This window comes from Macaca nemestrina, chromosome 15 (genome assembly GCF_043159975.1).
Source record: "Macaca nemestrina isolate mMacNem1 chromosome 15, mMacNem.hap1, whole genome shotgun sequence".
Lineage (NCBI taxonomy): Eukaryota > Metazoa > Chordata > Mammalia > Primates > Cercopithecidae > Macaca > Macaca nemestrina.
The window spans coordinates 28,293,170-28,313,689 of NC_092139.1; the positions used below are offsets into that span (position 1 = coordinate 28,293,170).

Here is a 20,520-nt window from a genome sequence, read left to right on the forward strand (position 1 = left end):
GCCCTGGAGAATGTGCAGACTGTGGATCTGTGGGGAGTGTAAACTGTCCTCTAGGGTGGTCTTTATCAGCCTATCCTTGCTTCTGTGATAGCGTCTATCTTTCAAGGGTTTATTTCAAACAGGAAGCTGGTAAGTGCACACTCATTTTCGGGAGAGGGGACTGTCAGCCCCATCTTCCTGCCCCAGATCACAGAGCTGGCATGTGACAGCTGGCATCCTGGCTGGCACTCGCATCAGGCTGTCTCCACAGAGCTTGCCTTTTGGGGGGGGTCTGGCTCAGTTTCCTGGGCCCACTCTGCTCATCCCCCTGCAATAATGCCACAAGCCCTTGGTACACGTTACCTCATTTATTCTCACAACATGCCTGTGAGGTAGGGAGGGGCAGGGACTGTCCCCGTTTTACAGAGGAGGAAGTTGAGGCACACAGAGGTCAAGTGACTTGCCCAAGGTCACAGACGGCGGCCAAGCTGGAAATGGGCCCCGGAGCAGGCCCTTGGTTCACCTGGGGGAGTCCCCCCTGCAGCAAGCGCCAGCCAAGAGGATGTCTCGGATGCCAGAGAGGCGCATACACAGCGTAGAGCAGCCCCTCGGGTACTGAGCTGGCTTCGGGGCTGAGCCCCTGCCCTCCCCCACCCTGCCCTGCAGGCCCAGGCCATTGCAGCTCAGGGCTCGTGACACCCTGGGAGTGGGATTGGGGGGCTGGAGAGAGAGAAGGATAATTGGGGTTAAAAAAAAAAAAAAAACAAACTCAGAGGCTGGGCAGATGGGCCCTTGGGAGTAGGGGGGAGGGGGTGGAGACCAAAAATAAAAGAGGGCTGCTTACACACAAGGTATGTATTTTTACACACACTTGTACACACACCTAGATATAGTACATGTAAAAATATATGCTATTCACACACCCGCCTCCTGCCAGGTGCCCCGAGAGCCAGCGGCGGCGCTGGGTGGGCATGGGTGAGCAGATGGGCGTTTGTTAAATATACACTCTAAGGTCTATGTGCATATGTACACATACATACAGACACCGCCGCCCGCCCCTCGGGCACCAGACACAGGCGCGGCTGAGGACAGACAGCCCCTTGGAAGCCACTCTGAGTCCTAGATTTTGCTGAAGGAAGAAGGGGCTGGAGAGAATAAAAAGGCGGGAGTCTGGAGTGTGATAACTGTGGCTTCGTCTCATTTCCCCCTCCAAGACTCAAACCTCCCTCATCTGCTCAGTGGTGAGTCCTGCCTGACACTGCCCAGGGCTGGCGGGGCACCTCCCAGTGAGGCGCCTCCATCTGCGTGTGTGTGCGCGCGTGTGAGGTTGTGTGTGAGCACTTGGCGGGGGAGGGAGGGGACGCGTGTCCATCTCTCTGTCCTCTGGGCCCTCAAACCGCAGAGTGGGCTGAGACCCAGAAAGCCGCTTGCCACAATGGTGACCACTGTGTGAGCTCTGAAGGGAAAAGAGAAAAACATAAGAATGAAAATCCAAGGTCAGAGCGGGGGGTAGCCGGGGAAAGGAGGAGGGAACATGGCAGGTGCCCAAGGCTGCCCTTGGACTGTCGTCATCTTGTAAACAAGCTAGTGTGAGTTCTCGTCAGATAGAAGGAGTAAAAAGACCGCAGTCTGGAGGCTGGGCCGGGAGTTGCCGACGTCCATCTATCTAGTCCACCACGGCCAGCAAGAGGAAAAAAAAGTTTTCTAGTTTCGTGATTTTTGTTGATTTTTTGTGAGTAAAATTTTTATAACCTAAAGCTGGGAGGGACCCAAAAAAGCCAAATGTGAGCCCTTGTATGCGTCAATTTGAAAGTTGGCTCAGGGTCTCTAGACAGAATAACCATAGCAAAGGTTGAGAAAACTCTGTTCCATTCGCACTTAGTTTTTGTGGTTTTAATGATTTAAAATCATTTCTTTCCTCCTGCACGGTCTCAGAGCCTGGTCTGGGCCTCCGGGACATAAATCTCGATGCTGTCTGCGCTCTCGGTGGCTGAGTTCTGCCGCACAGAAGCTGCCCGCTTCGCCGCCAGGAGTCTCTTGCGGGCCTCCTGGCGCTGCTTGTCGCTGGCGTCTGAGGCCTTGTCGCGGCTCACTGCCGGCTTGGATTTGGCTGGCTTCTTCGGGACCGGAGGGGGTGGTTTCTTCTCTTCCTTTAGTGAGACAGTGAGGAGGGAACAAAAATAAAATAAAGGTGCCACGTTTTGTGTGGCGCTACCCCCACCATATGCTGGCAGCTGGAGTCTCCACCCCAGCTTCCCCGCATCGGGCACAAGCAACACACACTTGGAATCAGGAAGCCACGAGAAGCGATGACAGTGGGAAGAGCACAAGGCACAGGAACGGAAAGCAAGCCTAGACTCCGAAGGTGCTCGAGCAGCAGGATGGGCAGATCCCCGTGTCCACCCTCATGTTGAACCACCAGGAGCTTGAGACTCAGGCAGGAGCTAGCCCGAGTACAGTCAGAGACTTAAATTTAGGGCTTCAGGTCCCATTTTACAGGCTATTCTAGGGGAGGAGACAGGGCCATGGTTCAATAGGGGTCACTGGTGCTGTTGGTTTGCAGAAGGAGGCCTCGGGGAAGAGGCTGGCTACCACGAGGTCACAGAACTGGCTCCAGACCCCAGGACTCCTGGCAGCAGGGCCCCAGGACAAGGGACCACTTTGCTACCTCCTCTGTTACAACGTGATTGAGGCTGTGGGCGTGCCTCTCCCAGGACCCCCTTTTCTGGACATGCAGGGCAGGACACATGCTTCAGGGGCAGCCTCAACTATACGGAGCAAGCGGCATGCTAGACAAGTGCCAAGCATGGACCCCACGCAGTGATGGACGTGAGCCCCCAGCTCAAAGACGACACACGGAGAAGGGAGCCAAGCAGCACTGACCGATGTGGGCAGCGTTATTGCCGACCAGGAATTTGTCCCTGGACTTCCCCTCCGCACTGCTCCATGCTCACCTTCCTCTTCTCGGGGGTCTCCACCAGCTGCCAGCTGTTGGCCTTGAGGTGGTAGAGTTCATCGAACTTCATGCTGATGTCCTCGATGGACAGCTGTAGCAGGTCCCAGAACCCTGCCAGGTCCTGGGCTGTGGGGCGTGGGTTGGCATCAGGGTTCTGTGGGCCAGATGGGGATCAGTGGGGCGGGCTCAGCAGAGGCTTGTCCTGCTCCCCCGACCCCCTGTCTCCGCCGTCTCTGCTTCCCCTGCCCCGCGCCCTGCTGAAGCATGTTTCCTCTGGCCCCACCAGCACCCGAGGGGGCCCTTGAGGCCTAGTGTCCAGGTCGGTATCTGTATGAATGAATCTAAGCCAGTTCTGGTCAGCACCAGCCTTAGTGGTGGAGATCCTTGGGGACAGCCTATAGGGCTGTGGTGAGGAAAGCACTCCTGTCCCTAATGTATGCCAAGCAGACAGTTGTTTTGCAAGGAAGAAATACAAGTTTTTGGCCATGGTGTGAGTGACACCGATTGCCCCATTCACTCCCAGGTGGGGAAGATCACGGAATCCGTGTTGTCTCCCTCGTGTCACTCTGTTCCATGACAATGCAACCCCCAGGTCTCTGCAGGTCTTGGAGACAAACACTCTCCACTGCGTCCCGCCGGGAGCACACATCCACTGCGTCCCGCTGGGAGCACACAGATTCCCACAGGCAGAACAGCCCAGGACTTTGCTTTTGACCCCAGCAGGGCCAGCCCTGCTAACAGGTAAGAGGGAGGGAGAAAGCCAAGCCACCAATCCCAGCAGTGGTATTTCTTTAGTTCTTACCTTGAATGTCTTCTAAGGTACAGAAAAAACATACATATATATATATATATAATTTTTGAGACGGAGTTTTTGCTCATTGCCCAGGCTGGAGTGCAGTGGCGCGATCTCAGCTCACCACAACCTCCACCTCCCAGGTTCAAGCGATTCTCCTGCCTCAGCCTCCCAAGTAGCTGGGATTACAGGCATGCGCTCTCGCCCCCTTTCTTGTGTAGACACTGACACACATTGCCACTGGCCGCACTGTTTGTGTTACAGAGGAGGGCACAGAGGCTTTGTGGGGGTGGCAGAGTGTAGTGGGCAGCCAAAGGCTGGAAGCCCTGCTGTGGAGGAAGAAGAATCACACTCACCAAGTTTTGCTCACAGAGGCCCCGGAACTGCTGGAATTTCTGGGACATCAGTAGCTGGGCACTGCCCACCGCACTGAGGACTTTTCCTAAGACTGAGAAGCAGAGGGTGGGAAGACTGATTTAGCACAGCACAGCATTTGTGGGGACGGCATCATGCTTTTGATCTCCCCCCGCACACTCCCTTAGGGTAGAACTCATTATTTCATGATGGTGGTGGTCTTCATTTTACCTACACATTAGTCCATTCTCATTGAGAAAAACACAACAATATAAAGTGAACCCCATCCCATTTCCTGAGGATATTTTATGGCAACAAATATGAAAACTGAGTATAAGTGTAAAACATTTTCCAGAAAAACATAAGAAGGTCTTAAGAAATAGAGGCCGGGTACAGTGGCTCACACTTGTAATCCCAGCACTTTGGGAGACTGAGGCGGATCACCTGAGGTCGGGAGTTAAAGACCAGCCTGGGCAGCATGATGGAACCCCGTCTCTACAAATACACAAAAATTAGCTGGGCATAATGGCAGGTGCCTGTAATCCCAGCTACTCAGGAGGCTGAGGCAGGAGAATCATTTGAACCCAGGGGGCGGAGGTTACAGTGAGCCGAGATCGTGCCACTGCACTCCAGGCTGGGTGACAGAGCGAGACTCAGTCTTTAAAAAAAAAAAAAAAAGAAAAAAAAAATTTGATTAGACTCAAATATTTTTAAGAAACTGAAGCAGAACTCTTCTTAGAAAAGGAACTAGGTCTAAGTTTTACAGCTGAGGTATTAAAAACTTTCAAGGAACAGGAAATCCCTTTTTTATATATTCTGTTCCAGAGATTAAATAAACATGGAAAATGATGCAACTTGTTTTAGGAACTCTGACAGCAGATAAGACATGCCAAGAATGGACCACTTTCACTAACATAAATGTAGGAGTCTTAAAGTATAAACAAATAGGATCTATCAGAAGAATTGTAAAAAAATAAACATCCTAATTGATAAGTATTTAACCCAGGAATACAAGGTTGATCTTGTCTTGTGACTTCCAGTTTTAAAGTGCTGGCATCAGCCAGGCATAGTGGCTCATGCCTGTAATCCCAGTACTTAGGGAGGCAGGAGGTCCCCGACAAAAACAGAAAAAATTAGCTGGGCGCGCTGGGGCGCATCTGTGGTCCCAGCCACCTGGGAGGCAGAGGCTGTGGTGAGCTTGGACCATGCCACTGTACTCCAGCCTGGGTGACAGAGTGAGGCCCCCTGCCTCAAAAAATCATAAAGTACTGGCACAGCCGGGCACTTTGAGAGGCCTAGGCCACGTGGTAAAAGCCCATCTCTACAGAAAATACAAAAATTAGCCAGACATAGTAGCATGTGCCTGTAGCCCCAGCTACTTGGGAGGATCACTGGAACCAGGTAGATTGAGGCTGCAGTGAGCTGTGATGACAGCATTGCACTCCAGCCTGAGCGACAAAGTGAGACCTTGCCCCCACCAGACACAAAAAAGGTGCTGGCATAAAGACAATGCTACCCCTCCCCAACCCCCTTAGAAATCACTGAAAAGCAAACAAAGTAAACAAGAAGGGGGAGGCCGAGGTGGGTGGATCACAAGATCAGGGGTTCGAGACCAGCCTGGCCAACATGGTAAAACCCTGTCTCTACTAAAAATACAAAAATTATTCAGGCGTGGTGGCCCATGCCTGTAATTCCAGCTATTCAGGAGGCTGAGACAGGAGAATCGGAACCTGGGAGGCGGAGGTTGCAGTAAGCCAAGATTACGCCCACTACACTCCAGCTTGGGTGGCAGAGTAAGACTCCATCTCAAAAATCAAACAAAAAGTAGCACACCCAATTTTATTTGAAAAATTTTTTTTTTTTTTTTTTTTTTTTTTTTGAGACGGAGTCTCGCTCTGTCAGCCAGGCTGGAGTGCAGTGGCCGGATCTCAGCTCACTGCAAGCTCCGCCTCCCGGGTTCACGCCATTCTCCTGCCTCAGCCTCCCTAGTAGCTGGGACTACAGGCGCCGGCCACCTCGCCCGGCTAGTTTTTTGTATTTTTTTAGTAGAGACGGGGTTTCATCGTGTTAACCAGGATGGTCTCGATCTCCTGACCTCGTGATCCGCCCGTCTCGGCCTCCCAAAGTGCTGGGATTACAGGCTTGAGCCACCGCGCCCAGCTATTTGAAATTTAAAAAGGAGGCTTGGGCATGGTGGCTCACACCTATAATTCCAGTACTTTAGGAGTCTTGAGGCAGGAGGATCACTTGAGCCCAGGAGTTCAAGACAGCCTGGGCAACAAAGTGAAACCCTGTCTCTATGATTGCTTGAACCCAGGGTTTCAAGGCTGCAGTGAGCTATGATGGTACCACTGCATTCCTCCAGCCTGGATGACAGAGCAAGACCCTGTCTCAAAAACAAAAAAGAGTGTGGACTGCAGCAAGAGCTTTCCTGAACCTAGCCGGCAGCAAGGAGAATGACAGGGTTGGGGAGGCCCTGCATTGTGAGCAGCCCTGTAGTTGCCTGTGGAGAAGAAAAGCCTGATAGAACTCTCCCAGGCACCCATTCCCACCCTATTCCCACATATGATTCCTGCTGGCCTGGGACACAGTCCTGGCCCCGATCTCACAATGATCTACTTACAAGAGCTCATCAAGGAAGAATTCGCCTCATTAAGAAATTACTAATTAAAAGGGAACTGACACAGGAGTTAAAGATATTACAGGAACAGCAAATGGCACATGAATACTTACCAGAAATTGTTGCCAGGGAATAGATGAAAATTGTAACATTTATCCATGAATATGTAAAATAAGTCAAAGCAGAGATAGTAAGACAATGGAAGGAGATAAAACAGGGGCTCTGGAACTAGAGCAGGAGGAAAATCAGGCCATCATAGAAACAAGGCCACACTGGAGGTCGCACAGAGGTTCAACCCTGCTGAGGACTTGTCCTGAGTAGCAGAGCCCTACAGGGAGAGGAGGGCTGAAAGGCTCCAGGTACAAAGTGCTTCAGCTGCCCCATGAACAGAACAAAACATTTATTTTAAACGAATAGTTAAGCTGGGGGGAATAAAATGAGCCCCCCAGGGTAGACAGTGGGGACCTGTGCCTGGCTTAGTTTAAAGTGTGGGAATAAAAGGGAGTCTTTCCTAAAAAATTATAAGATCGTACCTGGGTACCTCATCTTTTTACAAACAGAAGTAGGGACTAAGTATTTAAAAAGACAAACTACTAAAAAGAGATTCAGAGACATGGAAGAGAAAGAACATGCATCTATCAGAGTTCTAAAAGGGGACAGAGAGATGGGAGAAATCAGAGGGATCATGGTTATCAATGTGGAGGCTTAGGCCTGTAATCCCAGCACTTTGAAAGGCAAAGGCCAAGGCAGGCAGATACTCGAGGCCAGGAGTTCAAGAGCAACCTGGGCAACATGGTAAAACTCTGTCTCTGTTAAAAATACAAAAAATAGCCAGGTGTGGTGGCACATGACTATAATCCCAGCTACTCAGGAGGCTGAGGCAGGAAAATCATTTGAATCTGGAAGGCAGAGGTTCCAGTGAGCCGAGATGGTGCCACTGCACTCCTGCCTGGGTGACAGAGTGAGACTGTCTCAGAAAAAAAAAATTTTTTTTTTTTTTTCCCCAGAAATTGCTCCAGCCCTCAGAGCCAGGAAGTCAAATGAATCCTAAGCAAAATCCATACTTACTTATAGTAATACAAAGAAAGCTCTTAAAAGGCAGTGAAAGAGGGAGGAAAGTACGATCTCAATCCCATAAAACTGGATGTTGTGTCTAAATACATACAGGACCTAGAAGAACATGTCAAACTGTAAACAGCTGTGATTGCGGATGACTTTGCTCTTCTTGTGTTTCTCAGTTTCCTATAATGCAAATATTAACTTTTTAAATTTTTTATTTGAGAAAATCTCTTGCTCTGTTGTCCAGGCTGGGGTACAGTGGTGCCATCATAGCTCACTGCCGCCTCAACCTCCTGGGCTCCCAAGTAACTGGGACTATAGATGCACATGCCATCAGACCCAGCTATTTTTTTTTTTTTTTTTTTTTTTTTTGCTTTTTGAGACGGAATCTTACTCTGTCGCCCAGGCTAGAGTGCAGTGGCACCATCTTGGCTCACGCAACCTCTGCCTCCCGGGTTCAAATGATTCTCCTGCCTCAGCCTCCCGAGTAGCTGGGATTACTGGCATGTGCCACCACATCCAGCTAATTTTTGTATTTTTAGTAGAAATGGCATTTCACCATGTTGACCAGGCTGGTCTCAAACTCCTGACCTCAGGTGATCTGCCTGCCTCGGCCTCCCAAAGTCCTGGGATTACAGGTGTGAGCCACACGAGTGCCTGGCCTAATTTTTTTGTATTTCTTATAGGAATGAAATCTCACTATGTTAGCCAGGTCTGTCTCAAACTCCTGGGCTCAAGTGATCCTCCTGCTTTGGCCTCCAAAAGGACTGGAATTACAGGTGTGAGCCACAGCGCCTGGCCTACATATTAATTTTTATTTTAAAAAATAAAGGGCGAGGAAAAATTGCTGCCAAAGGAATGAGTTTAACAGCAAACTCTCAACCATAATGGATGAAAACAGTAAAACAATATATTCAAAGTATTCAGATAAAGGTATAATTTACATTTCTACATTAGAGAAAGTATTATTCAAGAATGAATGTGGAATCCCAGCACTTTGGGAGGCCGAGGTGGGCAGGTCATCTGAGGTCAGGAGTTTGAGACCAGCCTGGCCAACATGGTGAAATCTCATCTCTACTAAAAATACAAATACTAGCCGAGTGTGGTGGTAGTCACCTGTAATCCCAGCTACTTGGGAGGCTGAGGCAGAATTGCTTGAACCTGGGAAGCAGAGGTTGCAGTGAGCCAAGATCGTGCCACCGTGCTCCAGCCTGGGCAACAAAAGCACAAAACTCCATCTCAAAAAAAAAAAAAAAACAAAACCAAAAAGAATGTGGGGTGGGTGCAGTGGCCCATGCCTGTCATCCCAGCACTTTGGGAGGTCAAAGAGGGAGGACTGCTTAAGCCTAAGAATTGGAGGCAAGCCTGGGCAATAAAGCTAGACCCTCATGTCTTAAAAAATATTTTTTAAAATAGCCAGGTCGTGCAGGGGTAGAACCAGCTACTTGGAAGGCTGAGGCAGGAGGACCCCACGAGACTGGGAGTTTGAGGTGGCAGAGAGCTATGATTGTGCCAAGACCCTGTCTCAAGAAAATAAAAAAACGAAAAAGAATGTGGATACATTGGTGTAGTGTGGAAGGTTAGAAAAAAAAAAAAAAAAAATGCCAGGCACAGTGGCTCATTCCTGCAATCCTAGCACTTTGGGAAGCTGAGGCAGGTGGGTCACTTGAGGTAAGGAGTTCAAGACCAGCCTGGCCAACATGGCAAAACCCCGTCTCTACTAAAAATGCAAAAATTAGCTGAAATGCAAAAATTAGCTGGGTGTAGTTGTACATGCTTGTAATCCCAGCTACTGGGGAGGCTGAGGCAGGAGGATCACTTGAACCCAGGTGGTGGAGGTTGCAGTGAGCTAAGATTGCACTACTGCAACAGAGTAAGACTCTGTCTAAAAAAAAAAAAAAAAAAAGAATGTGATGGGGAGAGGTCACTTTGATAAATGGCAGGCGGATCACCTGAGGTTAGGAGTTCGAGACCAGCCTGGTCAACATGGCGAAACCCCATCTCTACTAAAAATACAAAAATTAGCCGGGCTTGTTGATGGGCACCTGTAATCCCAGCATTGGGAGTCTGAGGCAGGAGAATCGCTTGAACCTGGGAGGCAGAGGTTGCAGTGAGCCGAGATTGCACTATTGCACTCTGGCTTGGGTGATGGAGCGAGACTCCGTCTCAAACAAACAAACAAACTCTCAGAGGAAAACATAAGACCAAATCTTCATGACCTTGGATTTTGCAATGGTTTCTTAAGACACCAAAAGCATAAGCAAAGGAAGGAAGGAAGGAAAAAAAAGCAGAAAAACTGGACTTCATTAAAATGGAAAACTTTTTATGGATTGAAGGACACTATGAAGAAAAAAGCTGGGCGCAGTGGCTCACACTTGTAATCCCAGCCCTTTTAGAGACTGAGGCGGGTGGATCACTTGAGGTCAGGAGTTCGAGACCAGCCTGGCCAACATGGTGAAACCCTGTCTCTACTAATAATACAAACATTAGCTGGGCTGGTGACTCATGCCTATTAGTCCCAGCTACTCAGGGGTGCTGAGGCAGGAGAATCACTTCAACCTGGGAGGTGGAGGTTGCAGTGAGCTGAGATTGTGCCACTGCACTCCAGCCTGGGCAACAGAGCGAGACTCTGTCTCACAGAAAAAAAGACAATATTAAGAAATGAAGACAACCCACAGAATGGGAGAAAATATCTGCAAATCATGTATCTGATAAGGGTTTAATATCAAGAATATATGTATATAAGAATTCCCTACAACTGAACAACAAAAAGATAAACAACCCAGTTTTCAAATATACAAGGACATCTCTCCAATGATAGACAGATGTTCAGTAAATATGCTCAACATCTCAACAGCATTAGTCATCAGGGAACTGTACATCAAAACCATAATACTTCATACCCATTAAGATAGCTATCAAGGCTCCTGCCTGTAATCCCAGAACTTTAGGAGGCCAAGGTGGAGTATCACTTGAGCCTGGGAATTCAGGACCAGACTGGGCAACACAGTGAGACCTCTTCTCTACCAAAAAAAACAAAAAAAACAAAAAACTGGGCATGGTGGCGCACACCTGTAGTCCCAGCTACACAGGAGGCTGAGGTGGGAGGATTGCTTGAGCCCAGAAGGTCAAGGCTGTAGTGAGCTATGATGGCACTATTGTACTACAGCCTGGGCAACAGAGTGAAACCCTGTCTCCAAAAAAAAAAAAAAAAACAACCCAAAAGCTATCAAGAAAAGTGGAAGCAAGTGTTGCAAAGATGTGGAGAAACTGGAACCCTGTGCATTACTGGTGGGAATATAAAATGATGCAGCTGCTGTGAAAAATAGCTGAGTGGTTCCTCAGAAAGCGAGACATAGATCTGCCACATGATCAACCAGTTCCACTTCTGGGTATAAACCCGAAAGAATTGAAAACAGACTTAAACAGATATTTGTACGCCAATGTTTATAGCAGTTTGATTCACAGTAACCACAAGGTGGAAACAACCCAAGTGTCTGTCAATAGATGAACAGACCTCAACTAAAAAACATCTGTGTGTACACACACGCACGCACGCACACACATGCACAGAGAAAACTCTAAACCCCATATAAAATGTACTTCTCACACATGGAACATTTGCTAAAAATGACCAGTCTTGGCCATAAAATATACAATAAATTTCAAAGAACTGGGTATCATGCAGATCATGTGTTTTGTTTTTGAGATAGGGTCTCTGTCTTGTCACCCAGGCTGGAGTGCAGTGGTGCCATCATAGCTCACTGCAGCCTTGACCTTCTGCACGTGAGCAATCTTCCTGCCTTAGCTTCCCGTGTAGCTAGGACAGGTGTGCGCCACCATGCCCAGCTCATTTTTTTTTTTTTTTTTTTTTTTGAGACAGTCTCGCACTGTTGCCCGCGCTGGTGTGCAGTGGAGCGATCTCGGCTTGCTGCAACCTCTGCCTCCTGGGTTCAAGTGATTCTCCTGCCTCAGCCTCCTAAGTCAAGTAGCTGAGACTACAGGCATGCGCCACCACACCCGGCTAATTTTTGTATTTTTAGTAGAGACGGGATTTCACTATGTTGGCAAGGCTAGTCTCGAACTCCTGACCTGGTGATCCGCCTGCCTTGGCCTCCCAAAGTGCTGGGATTATAGGCGTGAGCCACTGCACCTGGCCTAATTTTTTTTTTTTTGAGACGGAGTCTTGCTCTGCCGCCCAGGCTGGGGTGCAGTGGCCGGATCTCAGCTCACTGCAAGCTCCGCCTCCCAGGTTTACGCCATTCTCCTGCCTCAGCCTCCCGAGTAGCTGGGACTACAGGCGCCCGCCACCTCACCCGGCTACTTTTTTGTATTTTTTAGTAGAGGCGGGGTTTCACCGTGTTAGCCAGGATGGTCTCGATCTCCTGACCTCGTGATCCGCCCGTCTCGGCCTCCCAAAGTGCTGGGATCACAGGCTTGAGCCACCGCGCCCGGCCAATTTTTTTTTTTTTTAATAGAGAAGAGGTCCTACTGTGTTTCCCAGGCTGGTCCTGAACTTCTAGGCTGAACTGATCCTCCTGCCTCAGCCTTTCAAAGTGCTAGGATTGCGGGCATGAGCCACCAGATCATGTTTTTTGACATTAATATAAATAGGCTAGAAACCAGTAATGAAAACATTAATAAACTCCAATATAAAACAAAGACTTACACATCTAAATAACCCAGTAGTCAAAGAAATAACAGTGGAAGTTGCAGATCTTGTCAAATACAGCTAAAGTAGTAAAGAGAAATGCACAGGCTGAAAGCTTATATAAAATTTGGACAGGCTGAAAAAATAAATTAGCTTCCAATTTAAGACATTAGTAAGGGAATAATACAATTAACCCAAAAGGATGAGAAATTAATCAAAATAATAGAGGGTTAATAAAATTAAACCCTGTCAGACTGATCAAGATAAAAAGAAGACAGATGCAAATAATGATTAGGATGGAAAAAAGGATCATGTGATATAGCTATACTAGAAAAGATACTCAAAACGAGAGTTATACAAAACCAGGAAATAAAATCCTGTTTTTCTTTTCTTTTTTTTTTTTTTTGAGACCGAGTCGTGTTGTGTCACCCAGGCTGGAGTGAAGTGGCAGGATCTCAGCTCACTGCAACCTCTGCCTCCCGGGTTCAAGCAATTCTGCCGTCTCAGCCTCCTGAGAGTAGCTGGGATTACAAGCACCCGCCATCATGCCCAGCTAATTTTTGTATTTTTGTAGAAATGGGGTTTCACCATGTTGGCCAGGCTAGTCTTGAACTCCTGACCTCAGGTGATCTGTCCACCTCGGCCTCCCAAAGTGCTGGGATTACAGGTGTGGGCCACTGCGCGTGACAAAATCCTGTTAAGTTCCTTCAGAGACTATGAGAAGAGGAAACGTCCCACACTGATTTTATGAAGCTAGAGAACCTTAATACTACAACAGGACAAGGATAGAAATGAAAGATTACAAGCCAATGTCTCGTGAACAAAGTCAAAATTATTAAATCACAAAATAAACCAAACTTGGCAGTGTACTAAAATGATAATATATCATAAATTCAGCTGGGTTTATTATGGGAATGCAAGACTGATTCAACATTGACAATTGTGATCACTTCTGATTCTGGCTAAGACAAACCAGTGAGTGTCAGACAAGCTGACCTCTCCCACCACTAACAAATTAAAAAAAAATCAGTAACAACAAACCTCATTTTCAAAACATTAAGAAACTACCAGGCCGGGCACGGTGGCTCACACCTGTAATCCCAGCGCTTCGGGAGGCTGAGGTGGGCGGATCACCTGAGGTCAGGAGCTCGAGACCAACATGGCCAACACATTGAAACCCTGTCTCTACTAAAAATACAAAAATTAACCGGGCATGGTGGTGGGTGCCTGCAGTCCCAGCTACTCGGGAGGCTGAGGCAGGAGAACTGCTTGAACCCAGGAGGCGGGGGCCGCAGTGAGCCGAGATTGCGCCACTGCACTCCAGCCTGGGTGACAGAGCGAGACTGTCTCAAAAAAAAAAAAAAAAAAAAAAAAGAAAAGAAAAAGAAACTACCAGCACAACCAGAATTTGAGAGGTCAAGATCCCAATGAGAAATAAGATATAGTCAAGTCTGATATTATGTATCATCTGTGAGCTGGGGGCCCATAAGGCATCTCCCAATTTATAAGAAGCTGAGCAGAGCTTGTAGCAATTTCATGGGAACAGACACAAAATCTGGAATTCAGGGCTATCGAGGCAGACAGCACCTGGAAAGTACATTAGGCTGAGCAAAGCTTCCAGTAGTCTTGAGGTATGAGACAGAGGGAAACTGCAGCTCAGTCTGCCATGAAGGAGGGGCTTGGAAAACACCACTGGCTACCACTGTGACCCCCTGACATGTGAACGCTGCCAACTAGAAATAGATGAGCTGTCACAAGCACCCAGCTCTGAATCACCTCAATACCATTCTGATTAAACTGATCTCACCATACACTAATTACCTGTAAGAAGCGAAAGTTCTCAAAGGGCAGAAAATCATCCTGAGCCTCAAATTATCTCTAGTTTTCAAATGTAACTTCTGACACTGAATAAAAATTAACAGGCACACCAAGAGATATGATGAAATAATTATACACCAAAAGAGAAAAAATAAAAAAAGAAAGAGACCTACAGGGTCTGGACCTACAGAGACCTACAGAGTTACTGGACAAGGGCTTTAAAATAACTGTAAATAAATACATATACAAGAAAACAGATGAAGATCAGCAGAGAACCAGAATTTATCAAAAAAGTATCGAACAAAAAAAAAAAGTATCGAACAAAAAGTCTAGAAGAAGTATATTACTGAAGTTAAGAATGTAACAGATGGTTTTTAAAAATTATTCTTTTTTTTTTTTTTTGAGATGGAGTCTTGTTCTGTTGCCCAGGCTGCAGTGCAGTGGTACTTTCTCAGCTCACTATAACCTCTGCATCCCAGGTTCAAGCAATTCTTCTGCCTCAGCCCTCTGAGTAGGTGGGATTACAGGTGGCCGCCACCACGCCTGGCTAATTTTTGTATTTTTAGTAGAGACGGGGCTTCACCGTTGGCCAGGCTGGTCTAGAACTCCTGACCTCGCTGGGCGCGGTGGCTCACGCCTGTAATCCCAGCACTTTGGGAGGCCGAGGCGGGCGGATCACAAGGTCAGGAGATCGAGACCACGGTGAAACCCCGTCTCTACTAAAAATACAAAAAATTAGCCGGGCGCGGTTGTGGGCGCCTGTAGTCCCATCTACTCGGGAGGCTGAGGCAGGAGAATGGCGTGAACCCGGGAGGCGGAGCTTGCAGTGAGCCGAGATCGCGCCACTGCACTCCAGCCTGGGCGACAGAGCGAGACTCCGTCTCAAAAAAAAAAAAAAAAAAAAAAGAACTCCTGACCTCAGGTGATCCGCATGTCTCAGCCTCCTGAGTACAGGATTACAAGTGGCCACCACCACGCCTGGTTAATTTTTGTATTTTTAGTAGAGATGGGGTTTCACCCTGTTGGCCAGGCTGGTCTCAAACTCCTGACCTCAGGATCTGCCTGCCTCAGCCTCCCAAAGTGCTGGGATTACAGGCTTAGCCACCACACCCAGCCAACAGATGGGTTTAACAGATTAGTCATAGCTGAACTATAAAATAATCTGGTAGGAAATATCCAGACTGAGGCCTAAAGGTAAAAAATAAACAAAACAATAAAGAGACAAGACAGTCGGTCAAACATGTGTAACTAGAGTCCACAATTAGAGAAGAAATATAATGGAGCAGAAATTTGAGTAAGGAATGGCCAGGACTTCTCTGAAATTCATGAAAGATATTATAGTTCAAGATTCAAGAAGCCCTGTGAATATCAAGCAGGAAAAATAAAAGGAAGATCATACCTAGATCTCATAGTAAAACTTGTACAACTAAAACACAAGGAGAAAATCTTAAAAGCAGATAGAGGGGATAAAATTAATCTTCAGAAGAGCAGCAGTAAGACTGACAGCTTACTTTTCAATAAAAAGGCTGGAAATTAGAAGACAATCAAAGACACATTTAGGCCTGGCACGGTCTAATCTCAGCACTTTGAGAGGCTGAGGTGGGAAGATCGCCTACGGCCAAGGAGTCTGAGATCACAGGGGTACACCACCACACCCAGCTATTTAAAAACATTTTTTTTGCAGAGACCCAGTGTCACTTTGTTGCCTTGGCTGGTCTCAAACTCCTGGGTTTAAACAGTCCCCCCATCTTGGCCTCCCAAAGTGGTAGGATTACAAGCATGAGCTACTGCGCCTGACTTTGTTTTTTTAATGGAGCAATATAAGCATGTTTATATGTTGTTGAGAATGACTTTGTTAGAGAAAGGGAGCTTATTATGCTGGAGAGAAAAGGGGCAACTGTTGGGGTTGTCCTTAGGTGAGAAGGAATCGAATTAGCGCCCAAGTAGAGGGTCTGTGCCCAGCCACAAGACCCCATCTCTACAAAAAATAAAACAATTAAATCAGGTGTGGTGGTGTGTGCCTGTAGTTTAGCTACTCAGGAGGCTGAGGTGGGAGGATTGCTTTAGCCTAGGAGATTGAGGCTGTGGTGAGGTATGATTGCGCTACTGCACTGGAGCCTAGGAGACAGAACGAGATCCTGTGTCTTAAAACAAGAAAGAAAAGGCTGGGCGTGGTGCTTCACGCCTGTAATCCCAGCACTTTGGGAGGCCGAGGTGGGCAGATCACTTGAGGCCACCAGGAGTTCAAGACCAGCCTGGCCAACATGATGAAACCCCATCTCTACTTAAAATACAAAAATTAGCCAGGCATGGTGAAGGCACCTGTAATCCCTGCTACTCGGGAGGGCTGAGGCATGAGAATTGCATGAACCTGGGAGGTGGAGGTTACAGTGAGCTGAGATTGTGCCACTGCACTCCAGCCTGGGCAACAGAGCAAAGCTGTCTCAAAAAATAAATAAATAAATAAATAAAATAAAATAGCATTAGATAATACTAAAGGGAGTTCTTTAGACAGAATGAAGGCAATTGTAGGTAGAAGCACACAAATATACAAAGAAGTGAAAAGTAACAAAATGGGTAAACATATGGGTAAAGATAAGTAAATATTGATTGTATAAAATAATGACTTGTTGGCCGGGCGCGGTGGCTCAAGCCTGTAATCCCAGAACTTTGGGAGGCCGGGACGGGCGGATCACGAGGTCAGGAGATCGAGACCATCCTGGCTAACCCGGTGAAACCCCGTCTCTACTAAAAAATACAAAAAACTAGCCAGGCGAGGCGGTGGGCGCCTGTAGTCCCAGCTACTCGGGAGGCTGAGGCAGGAGAATGGTGTGAACCCGGGAGGCGGAGCTTGCAGTGAGCTGAGATCCGGCCACTGCACTCCAGCCTGGGCGACAGAGTGAGACTCTGTCTCAAAAAAAAAAAAAAAAAAAAAAAAAAAAAAATGACTTGCAGCATTTAGAATATATGTAGATCTTAAATAGTACAGCAATAGTGCAAAAGTCATGAAGGGAAACGAAGGGAATGAAAGTGTTCAAAGGTCGTCTTTCCTGATCTGGGAAGTGATAAAAGTACTAGTTTGAATTAGTCTACAAAGACAAGGATGCAGGTTCTCATCTCTAGAGTGACTACTAAAAGAATTTCATAAGTTCACATGAGAAAAGTGGAAACACTTGATTAATCCAAAAAGAAAGCAAGAAAGGAGCAAAATCTATTAATAAAATTCACCACATTTTACATTAAAAAAGAAAAAACATACGACTAAGTGGATAGTAAAAAAAGATTATTTCATTCAATAATTCTAACCAGGAGAGTATAGACTAAGAGTGATCAAAGACATAGAACATTCAGTCCCTTCACACAGTGCTGAAGTGAGTAGTATTTGGTATAATCATTTTGGAGAACAATTTGGCGTTTCTCATAAATCTGAACAAATATCCTATAACAAGCATTTCCAATCCCAGTACATACCTTAGAAAACCCTTGTATATGTGAACCATGAGACATAGTTAAAATATGTTCATAATAATCCACAGCTGGCATCCTACTTAATGGTGAAAGACCAAATTATTTCCCCCTAAGAGCAGGAATAAGAAAAAGAAGGATGTTTGTCCTTATACTTCTATTCAACATTATCCTGAAGCCAGGGCCATTAGACAAAATACCAAATAAAAGCAATACATATTGGAAAGAACAAAGTAAAATCATCTGTATTCTCAGATGACATCATCTTGTAATAAACAAAATCCTAAGGAATCCACAAGAAATATATAAATATATATATAAATGAATATATATATATTTTGAGACAGGGTCTCACTCTGTTGCCCAGGCTGGAGTACAGTGGTGTGATCTTGGTTCACTACAACCTCCGCCTCCTGGGTTCAAGCAATTTTCTGCCTTAGCCTCCTGAGTAGCTGGGATTACAGGTGCCTGCCACCACGCCCAGCTAATTTTTGTATTTTTAGTAGAGACGGGGTTTCACCATGTTGGCCAGGTTGAACTCCTGACCTCGTGATCCACCCACCTTGGCCTCCCAAAGTTCTGGGATTACAGGTGTGAGCTACCGAGCCTGGCCCACAAGAAATATTAGACCTAATAAATAAGTGCAGTAAGGTTGCAAGATACAAAATCAGTATACAAAAATCAACTGTATTTCTATTACACTAACAATGAACAATCGGAAATGAAATTTAAATACTTCCAGGAAGGGCTCACTACCGGATCACTCCTGTAATCTCAGCAACTTTGGAAGGCTGAGGCGGGTGGATCACTTGAGCCCAGTAGTTTGAGACCAGCCTGAGCAATATGGTGAAATCCCATGTCTACAGAAAATTAAAAAAACAGCTGGGTATGGTGGTGTGTGTCTGTCGTCCCAGTTACTGGGGAGGCTAAGGCAGGAGCATTGTTTGAACACAGGGGGTTGAGGCTTCAGTGAGCAGCGTTCATGTCCAGACTGGGTGACAGAGGGAGACCCTGTCTCAAAAAATATATATATATTTTTTTTCAGAGATAGGGGTCTCCTTAGGTTGCCCAGGCTGGTCACGAACTCCTGGCCTCAAGCAGTCCTCCTGCTTTCAGTTTCCCAAAGTGCTGGGATTACAGGTGTGAACCACCACACCCAGCCTTTTTTCTTTCAACATTGATTATATCAGGAAAAAATAAAAATTATAAAAATTTTAAAGGGTAGAAAGCATACAAATACAGTGATTTCCGGGGCAGATAGGCTAGCCGTCCTCAGTGTTTGTTTTCTACTTCCCCCTCAGAAATAGAACCTTTTTATTTTTGAGACAACGTCTTGCTCTGTTGCCCAGGCTGGAGTGCAGTGGCACAGTCTTGGCTTACTGCAACCTCCACCTCCAGGATCAAGCAATACTCCCACCTTAGCCTCCTGAAGAGCTGGGACTACAAGCGCACGCCACCATGCCTGAATAACTTTTTTGTATTTTTTATAGAGATACAAAATACAAAATTAGCCAGGCATGTTGTTTCATGTGGGGTGTTTTACATGGTGTTTCGTGGGGGTTCACTGTGTTGACCAGGCTGGTCTCGAACTTTTGGGATCCAGTGATCCACCTGCCTCAGCCTCCCACAATGTTGGGACTATAGGCATAAGCCACCGCACCCAGCCATACACAGAACTTTTGATTTTTTTTCCTTTATATCTAATAGCAACTTTATTCAGAGGAAATGAAAACACAGCAAGCCTTTAGGCATAGTGTGAATTTCTCAGGACAAAGTACTGTCAATTTTTTTTTTTTTTTCCCTGAGACGGAATCTAGCTCTGCTGCCCAGACTGGAATGCAATGGCGCAATCTGGGCTCACTGCAACCTCTGCCTCCCAGGTTCAAGCGATTCTCCTGTCTTAGCCTTCCAAGTAGCTGGGATTACAGGCGCACGCTGCCACGCCCAGCTAACTTTTTGTATTTTAGTAAAGATGGAGTTTCACCACGCTGCCCAGGCTGGTCTCGAACTCCTGAGCTCAGGCATTCCGCCTTGGCTCCCAAAGTGCTGGGATTACAGGCATGAGCCACCATGCCCAGCCAGTACAGTCAAATTAAAACTCTGAGGTATGGCATGCAAGGTACTAGAATCCTACAAGTTATACTAGGATCAGGATTGGAATACGGATTTCTGTTGTTAGCATGATGCCAACTCTCTATAATGTGCACACTGTCTACTAAGCACAGCATAGGCTTCTGAAAACAAGTGATCTGTGTGGACCTTTTATTTTTATCTGGGCACATAGCCTGGCATCAAACATTTCCGAGACTCCCCTGCAGCAAGATATGCATAGTTATATGTCTAAATTCTGGCCAAAGGGGTGGAAGCAGAAGCAGTGGGTGGGCCAGCTTGTTCTCCTTTGCTATTGGCTCCTTTTGCTGGCTGGAATGCACTTAGGATGCTGGGATCCAGCAGCACTCTGACAGATGAGAAGATCTTATCAATGAAAGCCAATTAATGGCATCAAACCGCAAGGGAAAAAAAAGCCTGTGGCTCCACCATCACCATCTCAGACATTCTTGAGAATGAAATAAACAGTCTTGTTTAAATCACTTTTTAGAAATGTTTTAGTGTTACCTGTAGGCAAACGTAATCCCAATTAATATAGCCTCAAAACTAGTAGGGTTTGTAAGAGGAGTAGGGAGAGGAGTTAATCCAAAAGAAGGGAAGAAAGAGGAAAAAAGACACCTCAGAAAAGGAGGCTGGGCGCAGTGGCTCACACCTGTAATCCCAACACTTTGGGAGGCCCAGGTGGGAGGATTGCTTAAGGCTAGAAGTTTGAGACC

At 46.7% G+C, this 20,520-nt stretch overlaps 1 protein-coding gene and 1 long non-coding RNA gene across 26 annotated transcripts in view; one reads left to right on the plus strand and one right to left on the minus strand.

Annotated features, from left to right (window-relative positions):
* LOC139358468 (uncharacterized) overlaps window positions 1-20,520 on the plus strand; it is an 86,742-nt gene that overhangs the window by 52,456 nt on the left and 13,766 nt on the right. The gene's annotated exons all lie outside the window — the stretch shown is intronic.
* The window catches only part of LOC105496296 (DLG associated protein 4), a 234,076-nt gene continuing 213,888 nt past the window's right edge, over window positions 333-20,520 (minus strand). For 22 of the 23 annotated variants that reach the window (XM_011766607.2, XM_011766608.3, XM_011766606.3 and 19 more), the window contains 3 exons: window positions 4,085-4,176; window positions 2,934-3,089; window positions 333-2,129 (listed from right to left, as the gene is read on the minus strand). In XM_011766607.2, coding sequence (XP_011764909.2) covers window positions 1,911-2,129; window positions 2,934-3,089; window positions 4,085-4,176 — 467 coding nt within the window. In that variant the 3' untranslated portion in view covers window positions 333-1,910. Of the gene's footprint in view, window positions 2,130-2,862; window positions 3,090-4,084; window positions 4,177-20,520 lie in introns of all 23 variants that reach the window. The other variant, XM_071079373.1, reaches the window with a different exon arrangement.